The 24,174-nt window shown below is 44.7% G+C and overlaps 1 protein-coding gene across 1 annotated transcript in view; it reads left to right on the top strand.

Annotated features, from left to right (window-relative positions):
• The window catches only part of MTUS2 (microtubule associated scaffold protein 2), a 69,666-nt gene that overhangs the window by 9,505 nt on the left and 35,987 nt on the right, over window positions 1-24,174 (top strand). The window contains exon 2 of the mRNA XM_019666364.1: window positions 1,748-1,814. Within this exon, the coding sequence (XP_019521909.1) occupies window positions 1,748-1,814 (67 nt within the window). The remainder of the gene's footprint in view (window positions 1-1,747; window positions 1,815-24,174) is intronic.

The following is a 24,174-nucleotide window of genomic DNA, read 5'->3' as shown; positions in this document are numbered from 1 at the left end:
CTTAACTTGTAGTAAGAAGTTCAATGTTGGCTGGCCGTATAATGCTGCTATTAGAACGATCATATAATCCTGCATCTGTCTGATTAGAACACGTTCCCTCTTCTGGATTCTCCAGTCTTCAAATTTAGAGTAGAATCAGGGCAGAGCCAGGAAAATGCTTAAAGGAAAAAAAAAAAAGCGTAAGACTGGTATAACAATTTTAAACACATTTTGATACATAATATGAAAACCACCTGTTAGCTGCAGGGTGTTATCTGGATACAAATAAAATAAAAGGAAACAGTGGAATTATAATAACAACACTTGAATAGAGCTTGCTAAGTGCCAGGCACTATTGTAACTATTTCACGTATATTAATTTATTCAACCCTCATGACTACCCACAGCATCACTTAGTGTTTAGGACAATGTACACCTTCAGGTGGGTTTGCTAGCCTTCAAATTCAGGGAAGGAAAGGATGCTCAGGCTGGGATGGAAGGTAAGAGCTTCATGAATATGATAGAGTCCACTGTCCCTCAAAGGATGTATTATTGCTACATTGTTCCTAAGAGGACCATAAGCTAATAACTATTGATGCCTGAAACTAAAATAACTCTCAATTTTTTCTGCAGTTTTATTTTGGCATTATAATGATGACATTGCCTAGCAAATGCCCTTTGGATAACCTGAGACCCTCCCCTCAACCCAAAGTGACACGCGTGTTACCTGGGTCTCAGTGCAGCACACACAGAAACGAGACTGTGACAGCTGTCTAGTCACATTTGACAGTTTCTTCAAAGGTGCTGAAATCAAAGTCAAAGGGGGTTAATAAATAAAGAACATTCACAAGGCCCTGATAATATTCATGCTAGAGATTGGTACACATTTTAGCCAAAATTCCTACTTTAGAAATGTTTGCTTTGGGAGTATGTTCCGCAGAATGACAGAATCTGTATTTTTGGGAACCTTAACTTGAGAATTTATATAGCACCTCTTTCCTAGTTATTCTAGTATAAGTAATAAAATAGTAAGAAGTGTGAATGCTGATGGTGAGTCAATCACCCAGATTACAAATTCAGCATCGCTCCAACTATTTCTCTCATTTATGTCATAGAATGTATCTGATATGAAAACAACTTAGCCGTCATTTAGTTACAAATGGCGTTCTTTGCACTAAATAATACTTCAAGTGCGAGTTTTCCTTTTATTCCTTCTATTGATGCAGAAGGCAAAACAAAAACCTCGGAAACCTTACATTTTGGTGTTGGTCTTATTACAAAGAGAAATGTTTTGTGTTCCATTTTGTGCTCCTTGTTCATTAGGGAGCTGACCATGCTTGTGTGGACGAAAGGGTAAGTTTCAGGGAACGGTGGTAAAATAAGCATTTGCCCCTCAGAGCATTATAGTGTGGACATTTTCATGGTCAAAAATTTCATAATAGTTGTAATAATTAACCATGTATAATAATATGTAACAGTAGATTAATGTGTAGGACAAAGAAGTATTGTAGGGTGTTTTATACAAGAGCACAGTATAGATATTATTAATACTATTACTATATTGCAAGCTTTGCACTTTGAATGCAATACAAATGAATGAGTCAGACTTGGCTTTGTACATTTTTTATATGCTTATGTAATGAGAAAATTATTTCCTTAAGGGCTAGACTTACAAATATTTGCTTAATATGTTTCATTAATTAAACATGTGAAAGTGCTTATCTAGCATAAAACTAGGGGACTCTTGGTGTCCGTTTTGTTTTTTCAGAATGAAAGTGCCCTTGTGAAAGAAAAAGAGCTGTCAATCGAACTTGCAAACATCAGGGATGAAGTTGGTAAGTAGGGCATTGAAAACAATGCCCGGAGAGAATGCCTGTTCCTGATACCTGTAAATGAATGTGTAACAAAAGCAGTTATGTCTCCAGTGATAAGCCGGGGCAAACCTGCCCAGACAAATGAAGTCTCTTACCCAGCACGGCATGGCGGTGGCTGCTGCAGCCTTGCAGGGAGCCATAATTTTCACGTTTCTGTGGTTAGGACAGCTTCCTAACAGTTCACAGTGGAACTAATCAGGCCTTGACTCTGCTCTTCGCAGATGGCAGTTCCTCCGTCCATCTGTGTTGCATGCTGTGACAAGTGCCCCTCTATTTAGGCACCGCCTGGGCAGGAGGGCTCCCAGAGAAGCAGCCCAGCTTTGTGGGACAACACGAGGCACTCTCCGTAAGATGCAGGCATCCTGAGGCTGCCTGCCACTTACACCCTGCCTCGAAATACTCTAGGATACAGAACAAGGTCAACAATGACAATTTGGGTGGGTTGAAAATGCTGGGGTTCATGTTGGAACTCCTAGTCTTCAGCTGATAGGATGGTAGCGTTCAGCCTGAACCTTAAGAGACCTCACAAATGCAGGACGATCCCGAGACCCTGGAGACGTCAAGGGGGATGGGTTTTCACTTGAGGCCAAACATCAGACCAAATATTTGCCATTCCCTCTCTTGACCCCTCTGTTTCCCCAGGAAGCGGCAGCAAAGGTGATATAAGCACGCCCCGTCCCTTGCCCTGCTGTGCCTCTCTTTACAGTGAGCATTCCTCCTCATCCAGTGCTGTCCTGGGCAGGGCCCACTCTGCCCAGGTGTGGCTTCCTCCAGCAGCGAGGGGACGGAGCCGTCCCAGCTGTCCCTGGTAGGTGGCACAGCGCCTTTTCCCCCAGGCCAGCCATGCAGGTAGACATGGAATCTGAGGGCCAGACTTTTCTGGGGAGCCCGGCCCCAAGGAGGTACGGTGGACAGGGTAGGGATGTCCAAATATATATTTTGCATCCTCCCCACACCCTTTTTTGTAACTTTAAAACAATTGTTTTTTCTTCACTGTGAATTTTGTGACTTCGAGAAAGGTCAGCAATGGCCTCCTCTCCCCTCTAAGGAGAGCGGGCCCCTGCAGGAAACCAGTTAATAACTCTTCTCCTTCCCAGCCTCGGGGGCACAAGCACCTCCACCTGGCCTGCCCCTGCTGAGGGCATGAACCTGGATGTAGGTTTTCTGAGAGGCTGCCAGGAACAGCGATGGCAGTGAGTGAGGGAAGCCCCTGGAAAGCCCCCACAGGGGCCTGTGTGTCTCCATGGAGTGGATGAGTACTTAGGTGGTTCCGAGCCTTAGGGTCCCAAGCATGGGCTCTGCAGGCAGATGACCCAGGTTCAAGTCGAGCAAGTAGGCTAACCTTTCTGTCCCTCCTTATTCCCCTTCATAAAAAGGAAAGTCAGAGAAGACGCTGGTGATAAACCACTCTGTAAAGATGACTCATGTCTATAAGGTGTGTAGCTCCTTGCATCTGAAAGCAGAGGAGGAAATCTTCCACTCTAGGGTGTATTCTTTCCCAGAAAGATGTCTGCACCCACTGCGGCTGAGCTTCAAGCCTGGGGTGTGCACCCTCACCCAACTGGGTCAGTGTGCCAAACCCAGAGCCACTTCCTTCTCTGTCCTTTCCGGAAGCTTCTGGATGCAGCAGGCACCACACAAGGATTACATTGAGTTTTTGTATTGAAATCTTATTTCATGTCTGCATTAGTGCTAAGAATAGAAACAGAAATCGTCTGCCAAGTGAAAAAGCCATGGTGTGTGGGGGAAGGTGGATGGCCTCAGTGGCACCATGGCCAGGGCCACTCAGCCCAGCCATATGAGGGTCAATCAATGTTAACTGTAAAGTCCAGAAGCTCCAGTGTCTTGACCTGCAAGGTGTTCCCTTGAAGGGAAAAGAGCTTACAAACTGGAGTTACAATTAGTCATATAGAAAGGGAGATGGCCAAGCCTACCTCCTGACTGACAGCCCTACCTTTATTTAGATCTGTTGTCAGCTGAGGCTGATGGGGGCCAATGGAGTTGGGGGGCAATGAGGGACCCTGAGGGAAGGTGGGGGAGGTGGGATTTCTAAAGGCTGTGACTTCAGACCTGGAAGAAGTGAAGAAACTGCAAAAAGCCAGAACAGTATAGGGGCACGGAAATCCGATCCCAGAACAGGGCTGGCCTGTCCCCCAGATCTCACAATTGCTGCTGAAACTTTTCATACCCGTTACAACACTGCCCTGAGTTCTACCGTTATCTGCTTGTAAGGATCCATCAGTTGTCCACACCCACACCCAGAAATTCAAAGGCTCAGCATTTGGCCAGAACCAGCTTTTCTGTGTTTTTCAGCCCTGGTGCATGTTAGGATCACCTGGACTGCTTTTTAAAATACTGATTTCCAGGAACTACCCTAGGGCAACAAAATCACAGTTGAGGGTGAGGTCTAGGCATCTTTTTAAATTCCCATGGTGCTTAGTAAGTACAATGAAATTTGAGACTCCATGAACTACATTGAAGGAAGAGGGGTTTTGATTTGGGTCAGGGACAGGGAGAGGCAGCAGGTGATTTGGGATGGGCTTGAAAGGGTGGGGTCCCATACGGAGGGCTCTGGGCAGCAGGGGCTCCTAGGGAGAGAGACCCAGGTGGGCGGGGAAAGGGTGCAGACGGGGAAGATGCAAAAGACATTCCACCTACTCTGAAATGACACACAGGAGTGGCCTGGCTCCCAAAGAAAAGGGGAGGAAAGCCCTCTTCCTTCTCTTCTTTCACTTTTACCTGTCGGGCGGGAGCTGTCAGTCTTGAGTCAGCTCCTGTCTGGGTTAGAGGGGCTTTTGGGAACCAACCACAGAAAGTAATCCCCTGGTGTGTTTGCTGACACACTGCACACTTACAGTACATTCCCATTTGTGACTTCCCTGATGAAGCTACTATAGAATCTTCTACAGTGTATAGTTTCAATGGTTCTTCTTACCAGAGATTTTGATACATGTTATCCCACACTGATTAAGAATCCCTGACTGCAATAGTTTTTGAGTAGGAATTTGCTGGCAATTGGTTTATAAGTAAACTCTGAGCACATCCCTAATGACTGATGTTTTCTGATATTGCTTCTGACATGAGATGTCAGGAGATTTTCCCACACCAACCACCAGCCCTCTGATACCAGCTGGGTGTCTAACAATTCAATTCTGACACTAAGTACCCAGGGTTAGCGCAGACCCCACAGGTTCAAGGGCAGTCCCGTGACTGCCCCCACTTCAGATGCCAGTCACAAGTCCCAGGGGCCACCTGTGCTTCTGACCAACCGGCTATCAATTCAGGGGTTCCCACAACCTCCTCCTCAGGTTTGATAATTCACTAGAATGACTCATAGACTCAGGGATACACTTTACTTATCTTTACCAGTTTATTATAAAGGACACAACTCAGGAACACCCAAGTGGAAGAGATGCATGGGGCGAGGTATTTGAGGGATGGGGGCGCAGAGCTTCCATGCCGTCTCCGGACACATCACACTGCCAGTACCTAGATGTGCTCACCAACCTGGAAGCTCTCGAGATCCTTCATTCAAGAGTTTTATAACCCAATCTCCAGCTTCCCCTCTCTCCGGAGGTGGGTAATTGGGGCTGAAGGCTCCTATCCTCTCATCACTTGATCTTTCTGGCAACCAGCCCCATCTTGAGGCCATCCTAGGGGCCCCACCGTAAGTCGCCTCATTAGCATAAACTCTGGTATGATTGATAGGAGCTCATTATGAATAAATAACAAGACACTCCTATCACTCAGGAAACTCAAAGGGCTTTAGGAGCTCTATGCCAGGAACTAGAGACAAAGACCAATGCATTATTACAGCACACCTAGCGAAGACACTGTCCACGTGTGGAATTACTCATTTAACAAGGTTCTGAGCACTGTAGATGTAGCCACTGTGGGTCTTAATAACTGTAGTCTATCCACCCCATTTTAAAGGTCAGGAAACAGGGGCTTGGTCAAAGATCTTGGCTAAAGCTGGGACATCTGTAAGAAGCACCAACAAGAAAAACTTAGTTCTCTTTAACCTCAGACCACTCATTCATTCAACAGATATTTATTGAGCACCCGGTACGTAGGAGACACAGGCTAGGCAGGGTCCCATGGATTGTGTAGACTGTATCATGGAACAAGGCACCCCTCTAAGTGGGGGGCTGAAATCCATCTCCATTGCAGCCATTCACAAAGCCCTGTGCCCTGGCCAGCCTGGGGTTGCTGCCACAGAGGAAGAAGTGCTTTTTTCTAATTTGCACAAAGGCACCAGTGGGCCAACAGCCACCTAGTGCTATGCTCCGGTTAATGGGGACCAAGATTTGACTCATGGCCTCAAGCTTACGATCAAAGTCTCCATGGAAGAATGGCCATCTGAGACAGGCCTTGTAGTGTCTAAGATGTGGGCAGATGCTCATAGGAAGGGAAAGAGCACCATTACTGAGCACGTACGGAAGCTGCCTGTCCCACTGACTGTGCCCGGGACCAACGGATGCCATGCCGTGATCATTGTCAGGAGTCACCCATTCTGTCCACTTATGGAAGGAAAAACTCTGTTTCCCCATTCCTCTTCCTGTGTATAAAAAAAGTTTACACTTGACATTTAATAGTTATATAACATTCTATCATACTGATAAAATAGAAAAAGCGACTATTCCCCTTTGAGTATTTGGGTATTTAACATTATTTTTTCTATTGAACAATGAGTATACTCTTTGCAAATCACTTTTTTCCTCTTGTATTACTTACTTGGACTATATTCTCAAAAGTATGGACCAATAATTTTTATAGGATTTTACATTTGTTTTAAACTCACCTGTATGTGATATGGCCTTGACATTTACTCTGTAAATCTAGACAAAAGATTATAGGATTTAATCTCAGTGTAGCTAGGTTTGCCTTATAAAGAGGAAATTAAAGCTCTCTCTCTCTCTCTGTCACACACACACACACACACACACACACACACACACACACACAAACGTGAGAAGAGACACATAATATCGAATTATGTACTAGGATGTATTTTGGAATAGAGTTTTTGTGGGCCAAGGGTAGAGTCCCTGTGGAGTGGCCAAAACTGCTATTGGCTGTGTTATGTTGTGCCCGCTGTGGAGACAGGGATCTCTGGTCATCCTCTCAAAAGCATTTCATCCTCATGTCACCCTCCAGGGGTGATGGCCCTGTCTGTGGAGTTGGCCTTCATGGGGCCCACCTCAGAAAAGCCTATCACAAGCCATGGTGGTTGAGGGATAAAAAGGCAAGTGGGTCGCCAGGAAACCAGAATCCAGCACCAGGTCCAGGGAAGGACGAGCAAAAATGCTAGAAACAGGTTTAGTGTTTGATTTTTTTTTAAATCACATTTTAAAATTTCCCAGAAAATGTAGCTTTGATTTTTGGTTACAGTGGCATTCTCCAAATGGAAGTCAAATGCTGAATAACTGAAGGTTCACTCTTCCAGGTATAAACACTGAGATGGGTGTATAAGGTGCTCTTTCTAGAAGCAGGTTATTTCCTTTCGAGACCTTATGCTACAAGTTGTTAACTCCCATGAGGTGAATGTTTATGGTCCCCTCTCCAGCCAAGCTGCCTTTTTAGAAAGCCTGAGCCTTAAAAACATATGAGCTAGATCAACTCCGCCAGACAGAAAACCGTATACAGTGCTTGCTTAGGTTCAGAGGGGCCCTCTGGCTTATACTCCTAGTTGGCCCCAGCGTGCTCCCAGCCAGACTGGAAGGCCTGTTGAGATGCATATGCAGACCTAAGTTGGACCAACGCTAAATCCACTTGCACGCCTCCTGCCAGATCCCTTCCTCAGGGATGCTCAAAGCTGCGACTCTAAATCTGGTGTGAAATTACCTGTCGTCTATGAGGTTCCCAATCGCCCCAGCTGTCCTCCTCTGGCCTCATTTACCGGCCAGTGCTGATGGACGAAGCTGCCTTCTGCCTGCACGTCCGCTTCCATCACCCTCTCTTAGCCCCTTCCTCTCTTGAGCTTAATATAACCTCTGCTCCGGCTAGTCCCACCCCAAGCCAGGCCGGTGGATTTTTATCTTTCTGCCAGCTTCAGACTTAAAATGGACTTAGCTTTTTTATCTTCTACTGGACACTTTAAAAACATTTAGCTTGAACAGAGTTTTAAAACAGAAAGCAGTGTTTAACAAAACAATCGTTCTGGGAAAGTTTCTCAGGTATTGTACAGAAAGCTAAGTGGTTAAATCCACATTTCGATTAAAGTCAGCCTGTAGAAGCAAAGCAAGAAAAATTGTATGTTTTCTACAATATACAATAAAGAGATATTAAAGAATTCTAAAAGCTTTGACATAAAGGTATGATAGAAATCTAAGTTTATAGCAGTATGCACTGAGTTAATATTTATTACATTTTTAAGTTACTAACTAGAATGGATTTTTCAATTTATTCTCATTTATAACTAGCAACCCACACATATATACACACACCACTGTATTGGTGAGGTGATTTTACCTGTCAGGGTTAAACATAAAATTTAGTCTTCCGATTTTATGATCATAACCCTTTATATTTACATAGTTCTTAGCACTTACCAAGCTCTGTCACATAATATGTCTTACGTATTCACTCAAACAACTCCATGAAGTAGGTGTTGGTATCCTTATTTTATAGGAAATTGAGCCTCAGACAGATTGAGTTCCCTGAAAGCCTACAGCTGGTGTGGGACAGAGTCAGGTCTTAAACCCAAGTCTAGATTCTTCTCCAGACAGTATGTATCTTTACCATGGCACCCCCAGCCCATCGAATTTGGGAGGGGGGAGTGATTTTTAATTTAGTAAATTAAAACATCAGATAAACAAAATAAACTAACTTCTCTCCCTATTCTATATGACTTCCACAAAAAACCATAAAAGGTGCTGGTATGCCTCTGACCTGACATGGAAGAGAGTGGGATTCTATCGCACAGAGTGATGTCAGTTGATCCTAGATTAATCCATTAGGGTTGGGTTCAGGGGCAAATAACAGACTCCCCTATAACAGACTCCCCCAGTAGTGGTAGTTTAATTGAGGTAGATTTTTCTTCCTCTCTTATATAAAAGTCAGGAGGAAGCACCCAGAGGCAGGTATGGTTCTGCTCACAAAGACCACGGGAGCCCAGGCTTCTTACAGATCTCTGTTCTACCCCGCACCCTCCCCCAAGACTGTGGCCCTTCCCCCATGGTCCTCTGTGGCAGTGGTGCCACAGTCATCATATCTCTGTTCCAGGTAGTAGCAGGGAGGAAGGAATGGACACAGAAGCAGACAGAGTGAGTCAGCTCTCTTTAGGGGAAAGTTTCCAGGAACTACACTTCAGCTTTTATCTCATTGGCCAGAACTAAGTCACAACGCAGACCTCATCACAAGGGAGACTGGGAAATATGCTCTTGTTTCCTGATGACCTTGCCCAGATATTATTTTATTACTATGGAGGGAGGGGAGAATGAACATAGTGTGTGTGTGTGGGGGGGTACTAGCAGCCTGTGCTATGGGGCCTGAATTGCCTCCATCAGTAATTGGGGAGAATCGTCCTGTCATACTAGGTGAGTGAGAGCAAATGGTCCAGCAGAGTATTTGGCTCTGTATGTGCTAATAGTGGGGGCTCAGTATATGCTAATTCCCTTAAACTTCAGATTAGACTCTGATGTCTTCTTTCCTCTCACTGCTTTAAAAAAGCTGAGTCAAAATGCAAAAAGTAAGAAGACACCTCAGAAAAAAATTACTAATCTTGGGATCACAAAACATAATGCCCATCTTCTGATTTATAAAAATACCTCTTCTAAGCACACCAGTTAAAAGACTGGTTTGTCAGATTGGATAAAAAAGCAAGATGTGGCTATGTGCTGCCTGAAAGAAAACCACTTCAAAAATAAAGGTAGATAACGTAAAGGGATAGAAGACAGATATACTATGCTAACACCAATCAAATCACACAATATCACACAAAGTAAACTTCAGATCAATGATATTACTAGGGATGAACACGGCCATTACATAATGATAAAGGAGAGTCATTTCACTGAAAAGACATAACAATACTAAATATGTACCTAACAATAGAGCTTTAAATCACATGAAGCAAAAACTGATAGACCTAAAAAGAGAAAGAGACAAACCCACAATTATGGTTGGAGATGTAAGCACTTCTCTCTCAGTATCAATAGAACAAACAGACAGAAAATCTGTCGGGATATAAAAGACCTGAAGGATACTCTCAACCAACTTGACCTAATTGACATTAAAAGTGCTCCATCCAACAACAGCAGAATACATGTCCTTTTTAAATGCACACAGAACATTGAGCAACATAGACCATATTTTGAGCCATAAAACAAGCCTCAGATAATTTTTTAAGTTGTTTTTTTTTAATTGGGGAATTGGGGGGATGGGAACAGCGCTGGGGAATTGGGGGAAGGGGAACAGACAAGTTGCTGTCGTTTTTTGCTCTTCAGTCTAGCTGTGGAGGACGTTGCTTCACTGGGCCAATTTGGCACCATCATTGCGCTCTTCCCAGGTGAGGCAGATCAGTCCCCAGCTTCTGGACGGCCACTCACTGCAGCTGCTGGCCGCTCACGCTGGCTGATGGCTACACACAGTAGCCCATGGCAACCCACTGCCACAGGGGCTGCAGCCTATGCGGTCGCCGGCGACTCACGGCAGCCCAGCTCCAGGTTGAGCTGTTGTTCAGCATCTTAGCTGTGGAGGGCAGTGTCACTGGCCCTCATATGTGGGATCCGAACCGGAGCCCTCTGGCGTCCCAAGCCAGTTCTTAACCATCGCGCCACTCGGCCAGCCCTCAGATAATATTAAATAATTGAAATCATACAAAATGTTTTGGACTATAACAGAATTAGACTATAAATCAACAATACCTGGAAAACTCCAAACATTTGGAAATTAAACAACATACTTCTAAAAAAAAAAAAAAAACACCCATGAGTCAAAGAAGAAACCCCAAGGCAAATGAGAAAATATGTTGACATGAGTGAAAAGAAAAACATAGCATTTCAAACTCTGGGGAATGTAAAGTTTTCTCTGATCAGCAGACTCAAATGTTCTCATTCAGTTTGCTCTGCAACATGGAGGGGAATCCAATATAGACTCTTAGAATCCAGGGTTCTGTGGTGGGGAGGTGGGGAGTGTTATTTTAAAGAAGGTTTGGTCTAGTAGGTTTAGCACACTGTCAGAAATTTGAGCGTGACAATATAAATTCAAACATACTGCTTTCTTTGCAAGATGGACCACTCAGCGTGGCTAGATCTGGGAATTACCAGCTCTCCCATAGGGAAACTCTATTCATTCTGAGCTGGGAAAAACTCAAACCAGTGATGTCAACTGCCATGATTAGATTTGATTCCAGTAAATGTAATTTTCTGAAGTCATTTTAGTTTCTATCCCAGACAGGAGCTTACCCATGCACAGTCATACCAAAACTGCAAACCCCCTTAAATGGTCTGGTTGCCATGGAAAATGCATTATCAGCTACAATCCCACAAAACTGCTGCTTTCTTTGAGACCATGATTTATTCCAATTGACAGCAACCATTGCTTTGACATTTATAAAATTCTTTGATGTCTACTTGTATAGCGCATTTTAGTTATTTTATATTTTGTGATCCTCTGAAATGTTCACTCCTTTATACATAAGGATAATTCTGCTTTCTGATATATGTTAAAGTTAGTATTTTTAAATCTCTGGGTTTAATCCTTCCCTAACTGGAACTGACTGACTAGAATAACTCAGGATGCCAAGGGCTACTCCTAACCTACCCTGAGGACAAGCAGCTTCTTGAAACTTGGACTCAGCTGATCCATAAAATGGTGACTTCATAAACCTAACATTTACAGTGGTGTCCAGCTTACAGAGCGCTTCCACACACTATTTTATCTGATTCTGACAGCAATCCCGAGAGAAAGGTAAGGTAGATAATACCACCACCATCATTTTAACGATGAGTAAATCGTGGTTATAGGGAATAAACGCAAACTCCACGTCATATAACTGTGAGGAACAACAGAGCTGGGCCTTATCCTCCATGACCACGGAGTGCTGCCTTCCTGTTGTAAGATCTCAGTTAGTGTCTGGGGAAGATAGTAAGAAGCAAGAGGAAGACATGACATGCTATATAGATCTAACCTGAAAATTACTGAAGAGCATCTTGCAAAATATGTATTTTAAATGACAGACAGTAACATCCAAACTATGCAAATATAATCATCCCCCCTTGCGAGTTTCTCAGGCACACAGATTCCTTCTTATTTTTCTTTGTATTTTGAGCCCCGGGCCAGGGCTGAGCACATTGAATGTGGAGCATTCACTGCTTCATTTTATGAACTTGATTGATGAAGATATACCTGTTAGTGTGCCAGAAGTCAAAGAGGGATGTGATACAGTCTCCAACCTCAGGGAGCACCTGTGTGTTGGAGAGACAGACACCTAAGCAGATAATTTAGATCCAGTGTACTAAGGTGCTAGAGGTCTGAAAGCCCAGAGGAGGGTTTGTAACCCAGTCAGGGGTGCAGGAAAGTCTTTTAGGAGTAAAACAGCTGAGCATAAAGGAAATGGAGTCAGTGAAGAAGTGACTCTTCCATACACTTGATCAATTACAGAAACAACGCTAATGACAACATTTCATTGACTTAATCTCTCCATTGGGAAACAGGAAAATAGTGAAGACAGTGGGGTTTTCCATGTGGCTATCCCTTAGCAAGAGGACAAAGGCAAATGAGTTTGTGTTATAAAAATCTTTAAACTACTTGAATAAAAAGCAGGGGCAGTGTTTTGGATACAAGACTTAAACGATTCTCTCTTCATAGGTTTTTTAACATTTGATTTTTCTTGTCTAATGCCACTCTGAATTATCATTCATTCAAAAAACTGCAGATACTTACGAGAACCATATTCTGGTGTTCACAAGTACTACCAATCTGTTTGCTTAATGTGGCAGTTTATTTGGACAAAATAATATATAGATTACAGAATATGCTTAAAATATTCAAGTCACTCTTTTTGATCAAAATTGCAGTTTTTCAGCCAAGTGTCAGGTCTTTGGGAAACTAGCTCTGGTGAAGAAAGTAACTCAACCAATTCTGTATTGCAAGTAGCCATGTAAAGACTTACTAGATTACAGTAACAATAAATCTGATCATGATCTCAGGACTCCTTAGCACAACAGTGTTCTTTAAAAATAAATAAATAAATAAATAAATAAATAAATAAATAAATAAATAAATAAATAAATAAAGCTGATAATGCAGAATGCGGCCAGAGTTTGGCTAATCAGAAGAATGGGTCCACATGGAGAGACCAGGCTGGTGGTGAGGTGTGGGCATTTACTTTGGTGGATTTCACTGTGATCCAACTTTTTTTATTTCCTTTGTTAGTACACCAAGAATGGCTCTGACTGTCAAGGAAACTCCGTTTAACTAAGTTTACTGGAGCCTGATGTAGAAAACGAAATTACTAACTTATTAATTTATAATGAGAGATACATCTCCTTTTAGGCAGACCTACCTAGAAGCTAATATTGTTATCAGAAGACTGCGTAGTGGCCCCAAATCAATCCTGTGCTATAAATAACGATGGTGTCTCATTGAGATAGCCTGGGGCAGCCATCTGCATGACTCTTGCTTTTCTAGGACATTAATTCTTAGCCAAGGATCCCCGGGGGAGGAGACGGTAGCCTATTAGAATCACCTGCAAGCTTGTACAAACTACCTATGCCCAGACTTCTGCTTCCAGCCGTAATAGAATAACTAATACTGGACTTGACATCCCAATATATACAGCTATAAAACAGACAAATGTATGAGACAGCTGTTTGCAGGCATTGGGCAATGGACACCAAAGGCATGCCATCCTTGAAAACAGGGAAACACACTGAGACCCATTTAAGCCCCAGCTTTCTGCCTGGGGCCACTTATCAGACCATAGAACAGAGAGGTGCTCCAGGCGATTACCACCATTTGGCTGAGCTAAAGAAGCAGAGAGCAGAGTTCAAGGTGATTAGAGTAGCTAGAAATTGTGGGGCCGAGAACTGCAGAGGAGTAAGGTGAGCAGAGCAGGGCCCCAGGGATTCGAGCAGTGGGGGCGGGGGAGGTTCCTACAAGTTCTTAGAGGCTGGGCTGTGCATAGGGAGTCCCGCAGATGGCGCTGCTGCAGGACTGAGAGCTGAATAGAGGTACCAGCGGTTGTGCAGTGCTGGGAGACATCCGCACTCCACAGCCCAGCCTGGGTGCGGAGAACTCCCTGTGCACCTTGAACAATCAGTCAAGACCCGAGAAAGACCAGGAGTTAGGAGTAAAGACCATGACCTAGAGTAAGGGTCTCTCCAGGATGAAAGACAAACTGAAGTTTTACCACCCGAAGAAAGAGCAAGACCAAGCCTGACAGAATCAAAGGAGTCTGGTAATTTATCTGCCTGCCAACAAATTCAACACCTGTTCAAGAAAGATGATGTAATACAAACTCCCTACAATATGTCATCTGCAATGACGAACATATACTCTTTTTACAATTAGACATACAGAGAAGCAGGACCCATAATCAAGGAGAAAGTAGTCAATAGAAATGGGTATTGCAATAACCCAGATGTTGGAACTAGCAGATAAGAAATTTTAAAGGCTATTATAAACATGTTCAAGCACTTGTAGAAAAGGAGAAACATAATGAGTAAATAGGTAAGGAAGGGCAAGAGAGAAATTAAAACTATAGAAAAGAACCAAATGGAAATGTTAGAACCCAAAAGTAGAATCCCTAAAATGAAAAATCACTGGATGGTCTTTACGGCAAATTGGAGACTGCAGAAAAAAGTGTCAGTGAGTTCAAGACAATCAACAGGTATCTAATCAAAAGAATGGAGTGGGAGAAAAACTAAAAATTGAAGTGTCAGTGACCTGTAGGACTACATCAAGCATTCTAACAAACGCATAACTGGATTTTCAGAAAGAAATGACAGAGAGAGATTGAAGAGAAAAAATATATATTTGAGAAAATGATGGGCAAAACGTCCCAAATCTGGTTTAAAAAGAGCAGCCTGCAGACCCAGGAAACTAAGTGAACCCCAAACAGGATAAATACAAATAGCCAAACCACACCTAAGCACATCATAGTCAAACTGCTGAAAAGCAAAGATAAACATGAAATATTGGGTTGTCAGAAAAGTCATGATGTATTTTTTCTGTTTTTCGTTGCAAAAATGCATCATGACTTTTCCGACAACCCAATAGTAAAAGCAACTAGATAAAGACACACATTACATCCAGAGAAGCAGGGATGTGAATGACAGTTAACCATATCAGATACACACAGAGACCAGAGGCAGTGGAGTGACTTTTTTTAAAGGGCTAAAAGAAGGGGAAGAGGAGACTCTCAACCCAAAGTCCTATTTTCAGGGAAAATATTCTTTAAAAATGAGAGAAACTTAGGTCTACAAGAAAGAATTAAGATCATCAAAATGGCAAATATGTGACTACATATAAAAAACTATTCATTTTATTGTTTTTTTTAAAGTTTATTTTTAAATGTTCAGTTTGATGATCTTTGAGTATGAATATATTCATGTGATCACCACCCAAACAAGACCTAGGACATTTACGAGGTAAGACAATTAAGTTCTCGAACTCATCCTAGAAAGAGTGCTACATACCTCATTGCTGAATGTCACTATGGTCACCTTCAAAGTACTCCCCTTGGGAAGATAGGCACTGATGCCAGTGCCTAGTCCACCCTTCAAAGCAATTTTGGAACTCTTTTTCTGGAATGGCCATCAGAGTTGTTGTCACATTACCCTGAATGTCCTGAATGTCATCAAAATGCCTTCCTTTAAATATTTCCTTTATCTTCGGGTAAAGAAAGAAGTCACTGGGGGCCAGATCAGGTGAGTAGGGAGGGTGTTCCAATACAGTTATTTGTTTACTGGCTAAAAACTCCCTCACGGACAGTGCTGTGTGAGCTGGTGCATATTCATAATGCAAGAGCCATGAATTGTTGGCAAAAAGTTCGGGTCAATTTCATCTAACTTTTTAACGCAGCCGTTTCAGCACTTCCAAATAGTAAAATTGGTTAACTGTTTGCCTAGCTGGTACAAATTCATAATGAATAATCCCTCTGATATCAAAAAAGGTTAGCAACATCGTTTTGACTCTTGATTTGGACTGAAGGGAACTTTTTTGGTTGTGGAGAATTGGCTGACTTCATTGTGCACTTTGATGCTTTGTTTCAGGGTTATATTGGCACACCCATGTTTCATCACCAGTGATAACATGGCCCAAAACATCATCTTGCCTCCCCAAAAGGTCTTGGCAAACTTCGACTCTCCTTTGCTTTTGTTCATTGGTGAGCTCCTTCAGGACCATTTTTGCACACACCTTTCTCATGCCAAGATTTTCAATTAAGATTTTCCTGTTTCTCTATCGATATTTACTTGGTCTGCTATGCTTCTCACTGACAAATAGTCAATCGACAATTTTGATGCACAATTAGATGTATTTTTGCAATGTTTTCATCAGTTCTACTCGTTACTGGCCACCCTGACTTCTTTTCATCAGTGACACGTTCTCTCTTCTCCAGAAAATGTTTAATCCATTTGTACACTGCCGTTTTCCTCATGGCATTATCCCCATAAACTTGGACTAACATATCCCTGATTTCACTTCCACTCTTGCCAAGTTTAACAAGAAATTTAATGTTTGTTGCTCTAATTCGAGTTCAGACATTCTCGCAATGGCACACAAAAACACGCAACAATGAATGTCACTCAGCAAGACATTGCCACATGTCAACAGGAACACAGCTGTGAGACACTGATATACTAAGATTATGAAACCTTACAGAGCTGTGTGCACTGTGCTGCCAATGTAAGTGCATGGTGGTGAGTTTGTGAACTTAATTGTCAGTCCTCAAATGTCACTCCCAAAAGTTCCCTCATGCCTCTTTCCAGTCAATCCCATCTCCTCCCTACTTCTAAAGTAACCACTTTCTTTTTTCTTGCATCATGCATTTGTTTTGCCTATTCTTGGATCTCACATAAATGGGATTAGACAGCATATAATCTTTTGCATCTGGGTGCTTTTGCCCCATGTGAGAGATTCGTCCATGCTTCTGAGTATATCAGTAGTCTGTTGTTGTTGTTTTTTAAGATTTTATTGGGGAATTGGGGGAGGGAACAGCGTTGGGGAACAAGTTGCTGTCCTTTTGTTCTTCAGTCTAGTTGTGGAGGACGTCGCTTCACTGGCCCATGTTGGTATTATTATTGCGTTCTTCCCGGGTGAGGCAGTCGCTCACCAGCCATTGGATGGCCGCTCACGGCAGCTCACGAAAGCTCACTCCAGCTTCCAACCAGCCCCACTGTAGCCTACACCATCGCCGGCTACTCATGGCAGCCCAGCTCCAGGTCTAGCTGTTGTTCACCATCTTAGCTGTAGAGGGCGCAGTGTTACTGGCCTTCATGTGGGATCCGAACCGGGGCCCTGCTGCTCAGAGCTGGCGTCCCAAGCCAACTCCTAACCAATGTGCCACTCGGCCTGCCCTGTTCCTTTTTATTTTACTTTTGAGTAGTGTTCCATTTGCATGAATATACCAAAATTTAATTTATCCATTTTTCCACTGATGGACATTTGTGCTGTTTCCACGTTTTTGCTGTTATAAATGAGGCAGTTATGAATGTTCTTGCAGAAATCTTTTTGTGGACAGAGTTGATTTCATTTCTCTCAGGTAAATTTCTACACGAGTAATTACTGGGTCATGTGACAGATGTGAGTTTGACTTGAGGAGATGCTGCCAAACAGTTCTCCAAATGTTCATACCATTTTGCACCATCCCCAGCTATGTTTGAGAGTTCCAGTTCCTCCACAGCCTTGCCAACATTCATTATTGTCAGTAATTTTGGTGTTATTGTTTTAGCCATTCTCGTAGGTGTGAAAAGTATCTCATTATGGTTTTAATTTTCATTTCCCTGATCACTGGTGAGCTTGAGCACTTTTTATGTGCTAACTGACTATTTGGATACCTTGTTATGTGAAGTGTCCTTTGCTCATATTTATTTTATTTATTTATTTATTTATTTTTAAAGATTTTTATTGGGGAATTGGGGGGATGGGAACAGTGCTGGGGAATTGGGGGAAGGGGAACAGACAAGTTGCTGTTCTTTTTTGTTGTCTGTCATTTTGTTCATCAGTCTAGTTGTGGAGGACGTCACTTCACTGGCCCATGTTGGCACCATCATTGTGCTCTTCCAGGGCGAGGCAGATCAGTCGCCGGCTTCTGGACGGCCGCTCACTGCGGCTGCTGGCCGCTCACGCTGGCTGCTGGCTACATACGGTAGCCCATGGCAACCCACTGCCACAGGGGCTGCAGCCTACGCCGTCGCAGGCAACTCATGGCAGCCCAGCTCCAGGTTGAGCTGCTGTTCAGCATCTTAGCTGTAGAGGGCAGTGTAACTGGCCCTCATATGTGGGATCCGAACCGGGGCCCTCTGGTGTCCCAGGCCAGTTCTTAACCATTGCGCCACTCGGCCGGCCCCCTTTGCTCATTTTTAATTGAGTTCTTTTTCTATTGACTGAATGGCAGCTGCTTCCTTCACGTGGGTACACGGGCTCTCTCAAGGTTGCCACAGTCCCATGTGGCCCACTACTCATCTGTGTGTGTGATTTTTCTTCTAAATCCCAGGACTTAAAGACTGACTCAGGATGGCCTAAGTCTGTAGTCAGGAATCAGAAAATTGAAAACACACCTAATTGCTAAGATAGAAAGCATTTCAAGAGTGCTGTTCTTAAGATAATTTTGAATGCCTAGTCTTCATAAATAAAGTATTCTAGGTATTTTATTCAGATATAAGAAAGCTGTAATCCATGAACCCAAAGAGTTTATAATTAGTTGGGGAAATGGGCATGTTAGCAAATGATTGTAACATAAAAAGGAAGTAAGTGGCTTTCTCTTTCAAATATCTGTCCTAGATGTTCCACGCCCTCTTTCCATCTCATTTTCCATGATCTCTCTGGTGATCTCATCTACTGCATTGGCTTTAACTATCACCTAAACTGCTCACTTCAAAATCCATGTCCCCAGCCCTGGTGTCTCTCGAGGTCCCCTCTTGGTGAACCACAGGTAGTACAACTCTTCAGGCCAAACAGTTTTATCTCCACCACCTCACGCACCCCACCTCACAGCAAAAGAAAATCTCTCCTTCTCCTCCTCTCTTCCTAAATTAGTTCAAGTACAAGCTAAGCTGCTGTAATGAAGAGGCCCCCACATATAATGGGATAAATAAGAGAGAGGGATGTGTTTCTTTTTTTCTTTTTCTTTTTTAATGGACAAATCAGGCCTCTATCCTCTTGCAGTTTTTTGGGGGGGAGGGGGAGGGGAGAGGACTATTGGGGAACAGTGTGTTTTACCAGGACCCATCAGCTCCAAGTCAAGTAGTTGTTTCAATCTAGTTGTGGAGGGTGCAGCTCCGTGGCCCATGTGGGGATCAAACCGGCAACCTTGGTGTTATGAGCCTGCGCTCCAACCACCTGAGCTAACCGGCTGCCCCAGGATGTGTTTCTCTCATGTGATAGTCCAGAGAGGAGAGACCCAAGAACAGCCATGTTTCTATCTCTACCCCACTGTCCCCAAAGCCCTTGTCCCTGCCTGCATGGTTGAGGCTGGTGTATGCAGGAGTACATTTCAGCTTCCAGGAAAGGGAAGGAGAGAAATTAGAGGGCAAGCAGCTTCCTCATCGGATAGGATCTAGATGTTGCCACATCACTTCTTTACGTCCCTTTGGCCCAAGCAGAGTCTCGTGGCCACACGGAGCTACTAGGGATGCTGGAAGATGGAGTCTCCAGCAGGGCAGCCATTTAAGTTAAAACTTAGAGCGTCCTATCAATAAAAGAAAGAAAAGGGGGAGGGGGGGCAGTTAACAGGCTCAGTCACAATTTTTAGCTCAGTTATTGACTCCACAAATCACAGAGTAAACTGACCCAGAATGCTGGGGGTCATCATCGACTCCACCTGTCCCTCTCCTTCATACTCGATGTCTAGTGAGTCACCAGGTCCTGTTAATTAGAATTTGGAAGTCTGTTCTAACTCTGTTCTCTCCTCCTCCTGTAGTGATTTAGTCCCTCCTTTTGCAAACACCTCCTCACTAGTCTCCTTACCACCCTGCTTGCCTGTAGGTCTATCCACTTTCATGGTTAAAATCTATCAGTAACCAGAAATATGTTTGCCTGTGACAAGAGGAGTGGTTGCCCCTAGCTAGAGGGTCTAGGGTGGGAGGGAGTATGTTCACCACATTCCTTTCCATGTTGCCTGAATTTTTTTTTCACATGCAAAACAATAAAAATGAAAACACTGTAATAAAGATTTTTCAGGAGCTTTATATCATTCATGGGTTAAGTAGAGTTCAAACTCTTTTGCACAGCATAGCAGGACTGTTATGTGCCCTCCCACACACACCCCTGCTCCTCCCCTCTCCACAGCCTCCACAGGAGTCCTGCCAACGTCATTGCCTCTTCCTGAACTGACCTCTCCCTCTCCTCACCCCACCAACCTCCCCAAGCTTCCTGGAAACTAAAGTCTGCCATCACCTCCATGATGCCCTAGCTGGGCCACTCCTCCTTAGAGGAATGTCTGCTCCACAGCACTTCGCTTCTGATTCTCCCTTCCTGCCACTAGACCAGGGCCCTCAGGGCTGGAGCTGTGTTTAGTAATCAGGGATAGTTTCCTGAATACCTTGTGCAAGAGATTGCCTTCCAGGGACTTAAGGCCACAGTGGGGAAATTATCTGGGGAGACAGAGCTTACAAGGAAAACTCTTAAAAGTACGTTGATACTCACTAAAATAAAATAACACAGCAGACTAAATAAAAACAATGTTGATATGCCATTTTGCACATTTAAATTGTCTTTCATCCCCTACTCACTGGAGGCAGTCCAGGTTCTCCTTCCCTGGGATTTTCACCAGGTGCTTGAGGACTCTGCATAGATTATTCATAATCAAAGCTGCCATCTCCTGAGTGCCTCTGAGATGTCGAGGAGTATAAACACATGGTTTCTAATCCTCACAATAACCCTGCGAGTTAGGCCATATGATGCCCATTTTACAGGTGGGAACTTGGAGGCTCAGAGAAACAGATGTTGACTGGCCCAGGGTTATGGGCTGTCCAGCAGGGGTTTGCACAGAGCCGTCAGACTCCAGGACCCTGCCTGTTTTTCCCATAAGCACTCTGCCTCTCATGCCTACTCAGAGACAAGTGTTTTTGTTTTATTCTGTTTTAATGCCTGCCTCTCCATCCGCTTGTAATGGCTCCCGAGGTTATGCCTGGATCTGTTGGTCGCCCCTTCCAGGACAGCCCTAAGGCCCCAGGTTCTGGCCGCTCAGCTCCCTGCCCCCGGCAGGTTCAGCCTTCAGCATGTAGGTCCGCGTTTACTTTTCTTCAGTTTATTCTTCCATCAAAACCTCAGTACAATGTCTCTGTTTCTGCTCTGCCGTGCACTTTATCTCCCTTTTCTATCCCCAAATCCTGTTTCTTCTTCCGCTATTCCCAGCGGGTGGGGGCGCAGTTCATGATGAGCTTTGTCTGTCACAGCGATATGAGTCACAAAGAACTTGGGCAGGAGAGGATGGCTGTGAGCAGGTGCCAATCTCCTCACTGCCTGGGGTATATGATGGGGGTGGGGGGACAACAGGGTGTCACTATATACATGACTCCCGCTAAAAGGCGAGGGCGATGGGAAGTTACACGCAGGAACCTTGAAGGAAATTCAGGGTCCTGAGTCTCAAACTCACCAGAAGGGCCCAGCCTCAGAGCTAAGTCTGCACTTACAGGCTCAGGGTCAGCACTGGGAGTTCAAGCCAGCTGGGAGGGAACAGCTAGGCCCAAGGTTCAGACCAGCAGATGGCTCAGAGTGGCAGCAACAGGCGGGTCCTGTTCTCAGTGATGGACACTGTCTGCCCCCTGCTCTGTCTTTGAGCTGGTCCTCAGCTCACCAGGGGAGGTGGGCTCTGGGAGCCTGAGCACTGAGCACAAGGGTCTTCTTACTCAAACAGTGGTCCTCGGACCAGCCGGGGGCTTACTCAACATGCATGCTCTCAGGCTGTACCCCAACCTCCTCATCGGTGTCTGCATTTTAACAAGATCCTCAGGTAGTTGGATTAAAGTTTAGGAATCACCGACTTTGCCTATGAGAGTGGTTCTCAGTGTGTGGCCCCTGGACCATCCACAGCAGCAGTGTCACCTGGGAACTTGTTAGAAACCCAGATTCTCAGGCTTCGCCCCAGACCTATGAATCAGAGAGTCTGGAGTGGGCCCAGCACCCTGCGTGTTAGCAGCCCCACCCCTGATTCTGATGCCGGCTTCTGGTGTAGGACAGGACCACATGACAGTCATGAGCAAGCACGACCTTGAGAAAGCCACAGACCTGGACTGACTCAGTTCTGCCACTCAGGCTTCTTTTGGACAAAACGGGAACCTGAAGTAGGCATCGCGCCCACTTCATAGAGTTTTTGTGACATTCAATAACCCTCTCTGTGCAGAGCACTCAGTACCGTGGCCTCGTGGGATGCCATCAGCAGCGGATGGCTCAGACCTCCCGTGCAGTGTAGCCGTGCTCTTCCTCTGCGCCCGAGGCCTTTTTCTAGAAAACTGTGGGAGAGAAAGAAGTGTTGCATTTTCTGGTACCTAGCGTGAGGCAAAGGCCCCTCCTGCTTCTCTGTGATTATATTTTTAAAAACAGGCATGTACTGCTTTAACCAGCCAGTAAACACAATGGACCGTGAACTTGTCTTCTTAGGGATTGTGATGAAGAGCATGGTCACGTCGGCCTTTGCTGGCATGGAGTGCCTGCGGCCATCCTGGTGTCCATTATGTAAGGTGGACATGGTGGTTTCAGGCTTGGATTTGACACAAGCAACCATCCGCCAGCCTCAGATGAGACCGAGGACAGTGGCCAGGGGTCCTTATCCAATAGCTGTTTGCTCAAATGACACATGCTCAGATGTGTAGCTGACCAAAGCGTAATGAACTACATGAAAATGTTTCACGAGGGCAGCATGTGCTCAGTCCCCGAGTCTGAACTTCAGTGGTCAAATCGGGCCCATTCCATCTAGATATAAGTGTGTGAGTCTCATGCTGTGGCCCACTTTAGCATTCAGGAAGGATGGAAAATAGTCCCAGTGGTTATGTCACAGTGATTCCGTGCTCCCCTCCCCGCAAACAATGCACAGCTAACATTTGCTGTAGGATTCACTGAGGCCAGGCACGATGCTAAGCACTTGCTCTGATTTATCCCAGTGAACCCCTAGGAGGTAAGTCCAGGTGCAATTCCCATTTTACAGACGAGGAAACTGTGGCTCCCCAGACAGGAGTGTCAGCTAATACGCTCACGCCCATGTCTCCTGGACACTGTACCCGTGCTCTTGCCTCAGCACCTGCAGGTCTAGCTCAGCGCCGTGTAAAGGCACCAGGAGAAACTGAACCTCTTTTCCCAAGTAACTGAGGAGTGTCCTTAACTGAGCAATATGTTGTCACTTGTCTTCAGGGCTACAAGCTGTAACTCTAATATGATTCTCCAGATGTCTCCTGCTGTGGACACCCATGGGCCCATCTGGACGGCCCCTCCAGCATAGTAGAGACCCTGCTGACCCAGCGCTAAATCCCACACTGACACCCCTAAGCCAGTGTGCACCTGGACACCCTTTTCATTACAGACTCTGGGTTTGAATTTGCTCAGAGTCCCTTTAAAAACCATCTAGCAGAAAGGGCCGGCCGAGTGGCTCAGTTGGTTAAGAGCTCGCACAAGAGTTTGAGCTCTGAGCAACAGCGGTTCGAGTCCAGCCCGAGCTGAGCAGCCGCTGAGCTGCCAACAGGTAGCAGGATGGCTCAGCTAAAAAAAAAAACAAAACAACAACAACAAAAAACCATCTAGCAGATACCTCCCACAAAGGCCTATCTCTAATTGAAAGGACTGTGCCCAAGTACTCGGGTCCTTCCCAATCTCTGAGCAGCAGGGGGAGGCAGGGCAAGGGGCCAACACAAAAGTCCATCCCTTCACATCACACTGTCCAGCAACACAGCTGTCTCGGTATTTTCTGCATGATACTAAGAAATGCCACAGGTGGAAGTGTCTGTTTATATGCTTCACACCCGGTAATCAGGGAGGCCCCCCTTAAAACTATCACCTTTTTACACTAGTTTTGGCTGTGTGTGGGATTGCATGTCCAGCTCCTATTTCCTGCCCTGAATGAAAAGGGGGTCAGCAGGATTCCTCGCCTGGTCTCAGCTGGAGTTCATGTTCTCTAGTTTGCCATTCTTTCTGTCCCCACATTCCAAAACTCATCAGCCAC

Source organism: Hipposideros armiger, unplaced genomic scaffold, assembly GCF_001890085.2.
Source record: "Hipposideros armiger isolate ML-2016 unplaced genomic scaffold, ASM189008v1 scaffold_467, whole genome shotgun sequence".
NCBI lineage: Eukaryota > Metazoa > Chordata > Mammalia > Chiroptera > Hipposideridae > Hipposideros > Hipposideros armiger.
This window is presented reverse-complemented; position numbering and strand designations above follow the sequence as displayed.